The sequence below is a fragment of the Physeter macrocephalus genome, unplaced genomic scaffold (assembly GCF_002837175.3).
Source record: "Physeter macrocephalus isolate SW-GA unplaced genomic scaffold, ASM283717v5 random_38, whole genome shotgun sequence".
Lineage (NCBI taxonomy): Eukaryota > Metazoa > Chordata > Mammalia > Artiodactyla > Physeteridae > Physeter > Physeter macrocephalus.
The window spans coordinates 60311-69583 of record NW_021145323.1 but is presented as its reverse complement, the minus strand read 5'-3'; the positions used below and the strand labels follow the sequence as shown (position 1 = coordinate 69583).

At 54.5% G+C, this 9273-nt stretch overlaps 1 protein-coding gene and 1 long non-coding RNA gene across 13 annotated transcripts in view; one reads left to right on the top strand and one right to left on the bottom strand.

Annotated features, from left to right (window-relative positions):
• The window catches only part of TNS1 (tensin 1), a 103783-nt gene extending 94912 nt beyond the window's left edge, over positions 1-8871 (top strand). For all 12 annotated transcript variants that reach the window (XM_028483480.2, XM_028483478.2, XM_028483475.2 and 9 more), the window contains 2 exons: positions 392-424; positions 3996-8871. In XM_028483480.2, coding sequence (XP_028339281.1) covers positions 392-424; positions 3996-4140 — 178 coding nt within the window. In that variant the 3' untranslated portion in view covers positions 4141-8871. The remainder of the gene's footprint in view (positions 1-391; positions 425-3995) is intronic.
• Positions 1854-3879, bottom strand: LOC129391797 (uncharacterized). Its single transcript, XR_008616502.1, has 2 exons — positions 2607-3879; positions 1854-2140 (listed from the first exon to the last, which is right to left on the bottom strand). It is a non-coding gene; the product is annotated as an uncharacterized lncRNA (long non-coding RNA).
• Positions 8872-9273: the final 402 nt, after the last annotated feature.

The window sequence follows — 9273 nt, the reverse complement described above, 5'->3', positions numbered from 1 at the left end:
TGTGTGTGTGTGTGTGTGTGTGTGTGTGTGTGTGTGTGTGTGCCTTCTTGGCTCAATTTGAAGATCTGACCATGCCTGAGGGACCGTGAGTAGCTGTATTGGCATCTTTTTGAGTTTTACCCGCAACCAATTTGAAGCCCCTCCCAGGGACCCAAACACCTGCTTCTACCCCTCTGACCCTGAAGCTGCTTCTCCTCTCCACGTTGGGGAAAGCTCCTTGGGAGGCAGGCCGCAGTGCTCTCTCCACTGTGAATGCCCCGCTGCATGATCTTTGGAGGCTCCCGCCCCCCCGGCACAGGGGCTCTGCCTTCCCCCAGGGGTCCGGGCACACCCGGGGCTGGGCTCTGAGGGGGAAGCGGTGGTTTACGCTCTGCCGTCATTCTCTCCACAGGTGGATGAAGACGGAGGGAGGTTCCCCTGCTAAGTAAGTATGCTTCTCCCCACCCGGCTGGCTGTCTTTATGCTCCTTGGCTGGGGGAGAGGTGGGTGCGGGAGTGGGCTTAGAATCCAGGAACAGGCGGTAGGCAAAGGGCAGCTCTGGAGAAAAGCTTGCCCAGGCAGCCAGGTCTTTGGCCTTCTCCTGCCTCGAGGCCGAAGGCCCAGCCTCCAGTCTTGTCCCCTTCCCTCTCTCAGGACCAGACCAGCAGGGGTCTGAGGAAGGGATCTGAAAGCTGAGCGTTTTACTGGAGGTGACGGCAGTGGGGCAGGGGTAGTTTAAATGATCTTTTCTGCCGCAATCCTGGCATCCTTGATTCCCATTCCTGCTCTCTTGGCGGACTTCCGTGCATGACGTGGCTGGGCTAGACCTCCACGTCAGACCACGGGAGTCCGGTAGGTCTGAATTCCTTCTGAAATTCCACTGATGGCCCTGGGGTCCTTTGGTCAATTTTCCATCTAGTTGGCATTTTGTAAGTGCTTCCAGGGAACTAAGTGCTTCCAGCCCTGGGAAAATTCAGACCAACCAGGAGGCTGATTCTGCCCTCGGGTGCCTGATGTTAGCACAGTAGATAAGAGAAGTGTATAAGCAGGCTAAGGTGCTGCAGTGGTTTTCAAATTGTGTTCCAAGGAACGCTAGGTTCCTCAGGTTGTAACTGAGCCGCTATGAGGGGAGGTACGATTTGCAGTTATTTATCAGGATGAATCAGAGTTTTCTCAGTAAAACCAAAACAAAGTATAGGAATAACCTGGGTACTGAAGCTGACATAAGACTGTCACTATGGTCTATAATTCCACCTTTTACTTTGTCGGGCTCACCCAAACAGCCCCATTTTTTTCTCACTGATTGACTTTGTCATAGGTAAATGTTACGCTGTTGAATTGATCCATTTATCGCCATAAGTACTGCTGTCACCTTGACATATCCAGACTTCATATAAGATTGGCTTTAGAAAAAGAAAACGTTCACTGTTAAAAAGAAATTAAAACCACTGCTGATTTGGGAAGGTTTAGGGAAAGAACCTATGTTTAAAAATAGGTCTTATACGACAGGTAGAAATGGGTGTGGGAGCAGGAGAGAGCTGATTTCATGGGGATGGGGCTGGGGAGGCCACCAGATTGCAAGCTCCCTGAGGGCACGACTGTATCTGCCGTGTGGGAGGGGCTGATAGATATTTAGTAAGGAAATGGAAGGATGGAGGCAGGGAGGAGGCCCAGCGAGGAGGAGGCCCAGTGAGGCCACTGTGGTCCAGATGAGTGGAACTGACCAGGGTCAGCACGATGAGAGCTCCTTTTGGGGGTGTCCATGTAACTGAAAGTGGGGTCTGGCAGCTCCCCATTCAAAAGCCAATAAAGAGGCCAGGTTGGTGGAAAGGAAAGTTTGCTTTATTTTGGATGCCGGCAATCACGGGGGAGGGTGGATGCCTGTCCAAAGGCCGGCCCCCACCCCACCCACACTGACGACCAGGGGGCAAGAGCTTTTATAGACGGAGGGAGGGGGCTACATGCAGAAACAGCACGGTCAGCTCTGACTGTCATCTTGAAATCGGTCATCGGTGGTCTGACCGGCGTCATCTTGTTTTAAGTACAATTCATCTTTAGTTCTGGGGTTGGTTTGTTCGCATTTCCTTGAGGCCAGTTCTTGGAATTGTGGCAGCTTATGTCATAGCTACAGTCTGGTCATGATGTAGTTAACTTCTTCCACCTGGTGGGAGTTTCAGTATCTACCAGACAGCTCACAAGATATGTCTCAGAATATTATCTATAGGCCTTGAGAAGGAACTAAAGGTCCTTAACTATGCTTAGTGACCAAACTACTATTATTTAGTCTTGTCGGACTGTTTTCCTTTGTTTCTGCATTTTCTCTGATTGAACTTATTCTCTGGCTAAAGTTTTTCCACAGACAAAAGGCAGGCAGAAGACATGGGGGGCAAGGACCATAGGGTCCTGCTGTGTTTCATCCAGAGGGGCCATGTGGGATGGAGGAGACCTCTCCTGGCCCAAGGTCACGTAAAGAGTTAGCAGCTCGGCTGAAAAGAGGCCCCCGTGTGCAGTCCTCTCAGAGCTTATCTCAGCCTCCCCTGGGGCTCATGGGGTCATTGGGGCCTCCAAGTCCCTGCCGCCAGCCAGGAGGCCAGAGCTCTGTGTTTGAAGGGTCTTGTCTTACTCACCAGCCGGCCCTGCGAGGGGGAGATGGATCCGGGACAGAAGCAGGCTGGTCCCAGGCCTGGCAATTCCTCAATGAGGAGCAGCTTTTGTGCTGAGCTTCCTTCTGACTCGCCCTGTGGAGGCCCAGGAGAGCTCAGGGCTGGACGAGGGTGAGGCAAGCGAGATGCCTCAGGCCCCAAGTCTAAGGAGGTGCTCGCTCCTGGGTGCTTGTACGCGCTCCCCTCCGCCCTTGGGGGCTGAGGTTTTTTGCCGCATCCATTCCTCCGAGCAGAGGAAGGACTTGGGCTACTGTTGAGTTGGCCCTGAGGCCCACAGAGCTGAAATAAACATGAAGGGAGGGCAGGCAGGCAGTGTTCAGGCCTGAGAGGTGGGCCGGTTCTCCATCCTGGCCTGGAGAGGGGGCTCCGGGGGGGTGATCCACGGGCCCAGGCTTCCCCACCACTTGGGTAGACTGTTACCCCAGGCCTCTGGCCTGATTGTCCCCAGCCCCTGAAACACATTTGGGTACAGCAAAACTCTGGGGAGCCCTGTGTGCGCGCGTGTGTGCGTGCGTGTGTGTGTGCGTGTGTGTGTGTGTGGTAAGCCAGTCCCAGCTTTGCTAATTTTAGCTGCTGTGGTCCATCCAGTCCTGGGAGAGGGGTTTCCATCGGAATCTCCAGCTGTCCTGATTTCCCCATCCAGCAACGTGCTGGCTGGGAGGGGACCTGAGCTCACATTCTGTTCTTCCGCGCTCGTATTTTTAACTCTGTTTTGCACAGAGAGAACGCTCAGTCACTCCAGTCCTGGTATGGGGAGTGGGGCTTGGGGGGGAACAGGTGTGGGGTCCCCCTCCCCCTCCCATTCTCTGGAGAAGTGTGAGTGTGTGTGTGTGAGTGTGTGTGTGTGTGTGTGTGTGTGTGGTGGGGGCCGGTGGCCCCTCGTCCTTTGGTCTCTGACCCTCTGTGGTGTCTGAGGCGGCCTGGCCCTTTGACAGGCAGCCGGCACTTTGTTTATGTGTTGTGTGTAAGAACATTCGGCTAGGGGTGTGGCAGGGATGGGCTGAGAGAGGCTGGCCTAGGAATGTCCCACTTTATTTTCGGTCTCATCCCCGCCTCTTACTGTCCGGTCTTGTCACTCACCTCCAGCACCTCCTCCCCCTGCTCCCCACCCACAAAGGGGAATTTCTGCTGACCCTGAACAAGTGACATGCTGTCCCCAGGCGTTGGTTTTCTTGTTGGTGAAGGAGAGAAAGGATTCTCTCACATGCTCCACCCTCCATGCCCAGTGCTCAGGGAGGTAGGGAAAGATGGGGAAGGGAGCAAAGATGAGCTTGCTTTCCTGGGCGCCTCTCCCAGGCCTGGGGTTCCTCCTGCTCCCTCCTCACACCTGTCACCCCTCTCCCGCCCCTGCAGGCTCTTCGGCTTTGTGGCCCGGAAACAGGGCAGCACCACGGACAACGCCTGCCACCTCTTTGCTGAGCTTGACCCCAACCAGCCGGCCTCCGCCATCGTCAACTTTGTCTCCAAGGTCATGCTGAGTGCCGGCCAGAAGAGATGAACTCCCCCCTCCCCTTGCCCGGGGCCAGGGCAGTGGGGATGGGTATGTGGGGAAGGGACCTGTGCATCCTGACCATCCTTGAATCCAGAAGGAGGACTTTGGGCCAATTTTGGAGAAGGAGAGAAGAAAGTGTAACGTGGGGAGAGGGAAGTGAATTGAGCGGGGAGGGGGAGAGAGAGAGAAAGAAGGCAGAAGATGGAGGAGAATAACTCGGATTCCCCCGGGGAGATGGATCCTGCAAAACCCCCAGAGCCTCCAAAACTAACCAGGTCCACCTAACTCCCCCTCCACCCTCCGAGAGGATGGAACTCCTCAAGAGAGGCAGAATGAACCTCTCTGGAGATCCACATTTTGGGGGGAAATGGAAAAGCTCTTTTTTTCCTAACCCAACTGCTTTGCAAGGAGAAATCCTGTCAAGAGAATCTTTTTCTGTCCACCTCTAGGGTAGATCACCACACCAAAAAGAGCCACCATGGGACATCCAGTGGTGGAACTTTTGCTTTTGAAAGTATCTCAGACCTGAGGCCCCTAAGGTCTCTTTGCTCTGCCTCTGATGTACAGTTTGTGGGTATCTTTATGGGGTGTATCTATGGCCACACCCACATCCTCACACACTGATTTCTGTTTGCCTCTCAGCTTGAATTATAAACAGGTATACTTGTCCGTGTCCCCTGTGTTTGCACACACAAGTGCATACTGTCCAAAGAAAGTTAGAGTCGTGGGGGACAGGGCAGCAGGGAGGGGGCATAAGCCCTCTTCCCCAGGAACACCCAGGATTGTGGGTAATGGACGCTCTCTTGGTCCCTGCACCTGCTCTAACAGCCTTGGGTGCCGCCAGCCCCTTCTCCTCAAGAGACCCCCACGGAGTGGGTCTGGCCACGCTGCAACGTTACCCCTGATCTGCCTCCACCAGGAAGCTGGAGCATTGGTTTGAGGAGATGGCGACTTGTGTGTCCGGAGCTCTGGGGAAGAGATCCCTCAGGAAGGGAGGCTGTTGAGCTCTAGGCACCTTCCCCGAGGCGTGTGGCCCAGCCTCGGGGTGGGCAGGTGGCTCCCGCCAGCTCCCAGCCCTCAACCCCTTCTTGGGTTTCGTGCCCCAGACCAGCCTTTCTCAGACTTGCTCATGTGCATGTTGCCTTTCAGGGTGCTGGCGATTGAGCCTTCCTGCTCTGCCCTGCCCTGTTCTGTCCTGCAGGGCCCCCATCCTGGGAACCTGCTTCTGTAAGCCCTGCTCGGCGAGGCCCAGGAGAGACCCCTGCAGTTCCTGTGATCCCTTTGCAAGGGATCGGGGGTCTGACTTTTGCTGGACCGCCCAGGGGAGCTGCTCAGAGTTCTGGGGGATGCTGCCTGCACACCACATGGCCTGCCTACGATACCAAAGCCTTGCTCTTCCCCCTTCTGCCTTGGTTCCCCCCCGCCCAGAGCCCAGCTGCCGTGCAGCAGAGAGCAGAAGGCACACATTTAGGCCAAAGGGCTGAGAGTCCAGCTGGGCGATTGGACACTCCCTGACCACCACCCAAGTGCTCTAAGCCAGATGGAAAACCCACCACGACTCCATCCTTGAGTAGCTTCTTAAGCCTCTGGGTTCCCTAGAGAGAGGCATTGTACTGATATATAAATATATATAATATATATGTGAGACATACTGACAGAATCTGTAAGCTAATGAAATATAAGAAAAGGTTAAAAAAAAAAGAATAGGTAAATTGACAAGAAGTATTTATTATTTCCCCATATAGCTTTATTGCCTCCCCGGCATAATCCAGTCCCCATCCCTCTCTGTACCTATAAGTGAAGCCTGAAAGGTAGGGGCCTTTATCCTTGGAGCAATCAGGGGTCTCCTTGCCCTGGCCTTGGCCTTCCCTAGACTCTGACTAGGGCTCAGCGGGGAGGGGGTGCACGTGTTCCGTCCCCTTCACCCCGCCTTATTTTTGGCAAGCTGGGCCCGGCTGTCAGCTCCCAGAGATGAGGGCTTAGCAGCCTGCCTCCCTGCAGGCCCGAGCGGGTGTGTGAGCCTGCAGGGGACACGGGTGTGTGTGGCGGGCGTGGGTGATGTGTGCGTCTTGTATTTTTTTTCTCTTCCAAGAAGCTGCATCTGTGTGGATGTTCTGTTCAGGGAGTTGGAAAGGAGAGCGTCTGAAGATGGTGGGGAGTAGCCCCCTGCTTCCCAAAGATTGAAACCTTGTTCTTGGTGACCAAGACTCCCCCAAAGGGCTCTTCCTTCTGAGGCTTTCAAGCCGGACACCGTGATTTCCCCTCTCTCATTCCCTACCTAACCCCAACTCTCTTCCCAGACAGAAGAGGATATTCCCACCCACTTCCTTTGTAAATATCTTAATCTCCCACCGGACAGCCCGGGAACTCTCTCCTGGTTTGGATGGCCGGGCGGAGCATCAGACCCTTCATGTGAGTCTGGGGTCAGCCTTCACACGTGCTTTCCCACCACCCACCAGCAGCCCCCCGCCCTCAGGCCTGAGCCATGTGTGACTCTGGGAAGGACTCAGGAGATGCTGGGGAGCTGATCAACTCCCCCGACCCAACATCCCTCTGGAAAGAGTCAGTTTCCGAGAGTGTGGCCCGTCCAGAAGAACGATGGGGAAGGGTACCCCAATCTCCACCGTGGTCTCACCTTTGGGTCAGACACTGCTTGGGATAACCCTCCCCGTGTCTCACAGGTTAGGCCCGTGCACCTTGCACACGTGCGCACATACACACACACAACCACAGCACTGCAGTATGTTCTTGCCAAAGATTTCCTTTAAAAGAAAGCACTTTTAATAATTATTGTTATTATTGTGTGAATGTTTATCCTTTTTTCTCCCCATCCCTCTCCCCAACCTTTTTTGCTGTTGTTTATTGTTGAATCTGTTTGTCAGCCAGGAGAGTGCCGTCTGGTCTTGAAAGTGGGCTGGGGAGTTGGGGATGGGAAAGGGTCTGGGAGGAGTTGGCAAGAAAGAGCCTGAGGCCGGAGAGGCCTGGTCAGCTTGGGATGCAGGGATGCAGACCCCAGGCAAGCTCAGGCCCCAGCCCCGGGCCCAGCCTGTGTCTTGCTGTGCATCCAGGCCTCTGAGGCAGCCGAGGCCTCGCCGTAGCTGCCCTGTACGGTGTCTGGAGGGAACAGGGGGCAGGGAAGTGACAGGCCTCCAATTCAGCAGGGAGAGAGGCCCAGCAAGGTCCCCGTGACCCTTCCCAGATGGAGTGAGAGGGGAGGACTGGGCATGGAAATAGTGGAGAGGTGACCGCAGAGGGGAAACGGGGAGGAAGGGAACAGTTTGGTGGAGCTCCAGGGCTGAGCGGATGCCCCTGCCCTGCGATCGTGGTGTTCTGGTTCCCTCCTCCAGCCAGGTGTTCCAGGGACAGAGACGTTGTGTCCTAGGTTTGGGAAAGGCCCTTTGACCCAGGTCCCCATTGGAGCCTCTCCCGCAGCAGCTCCAAATGCTTGCGGACTGCCAGGATTCCTTCTTCCCTGGCAGGGTTTTGAGGGATCCCTGGGTGTGTCAGAGACGGGCAGGATAGGGGTGGGGGGACCTGGTGGCTGTGTAACCATAAGAGAGAGCCCGAGGGACACGTGTGATTCTCTGTAAAGGGGCTCCCGGAGGGACATGAATCGAACACCCTTCTGCCCACTCGGATGGGCCGAGCAGAGGTTGGGCAGGCCCCTGGTGGCCCCCAGGGGTCTGTGAACGAGTCTGTACGTGGAACAGTGTCTACGGCCCCCTTCCCTGGGAGGTTCGTCCATCACCCCTGCCTCCTGGGTCTGTTCCCCTGCTTTGATCTTTCCCAGCTTCAGGACCTGGATCTGGGGGGTTCAAGGAGGCCAATGCCCTTTCCAAGGGCTGCCTCCTGCCCCTCCATCTCCCCACCCTTGGGATCCTTGCAGAGGCTGGGGGCAGAGTCCCGGGGCTACTTTTCACCCGGGTCGAGGCCCCGGAATCCTGAGACTGGAGCGCCCTGGCCAGTGGTAACACAGAACGTGTGCGCGCGCGTGTGCAAGTGTGGGTGTATGTGTGTGCGTTTTTTGCTTGTCTCTTTAGGGAACTTAGGAGTTGGGTCGGAGGTGGTTGGCGATGGGATGTCAAGTTCACTATCAGCCAGCGGCGAAAGGAATCAGGAGGCAAGGCTTGTAGGGCCCCTGATTGGGGGAATCTCAGTGTCGGTAATGGTGAGGACCAACCACACGGGGTAGCGCTCCTCTGTCCTCAGATGTTGAAGTGTTGGAGGACCTCTGTTTATTTCCCACACCTGGACTTTTCCCAGCTGCGAGGTAATTGTAAAGGGATAGCCCACTTTTGTTTCTAATCAGTATTCAACAGCTTGAGACTCTCCTGCGTGTCCACGTGTGGCTCGTGTGTGTGAGAGAGCACATCTGTGCGTGCATGCTGTGTTTCCCCACCTCTCCCCTCTCTGACATGTCATTCAAAACAAATGTAAGAAATTCCTCACCTCCATCCCCTCCTGCCTCCCAGACCCTCTGCAGGAAAAACCCAATAACCCAGCATCCTCCTGATCCCCTGGCTGTGTATTTATATAGATGGAAATATACTTTCTATTTTGTATCATCGTGCCTATAATCTCTGTCATCTTGTATAAACCCTGATGTATGCTACTTACCCTGGATATGAATGTATTGTACACTGATGCTGTCCTACTCCTGTACAGCTGCTTTGTTTCTTTGCAATCCATTGTATGGCTTTCTAAATGATAAAGTGAAAGAAAAATCTGTGCTGTTAACTAGCTGTGTTGTTTGGAAAGGGGATCTGTCAGGTCTCCAGTGGGTAAAAAGGGGCCTCACCCAGGCTCCGGATATGTGGTGGGCTTCAGGGATGCCGGTGGAGGACGACTCATCCCAAATCCTCCCAGGGCTTCCCTACCATCCAGGTCTTGGGTCTGATTACAATGAGTTTTTCATCTGGACTGTTTTAGCTAGAAAACAAACTCAAATCAAAATGGTTTAAGGAAAAAAAACAAAAAAGGAATTTAGTGGCACACATAACCAAGAAGTCCAAGCACAGCTGGTTCCAGGGGCTCAAATGGCAGAATCAGGACTTTGTCTCCATTACTTGGTTCTGAGTTGGCTTAATTCTCAGGCAAGCTCTATCCCAGTGGTGGTACCACCGGATGCTCCAGGATATG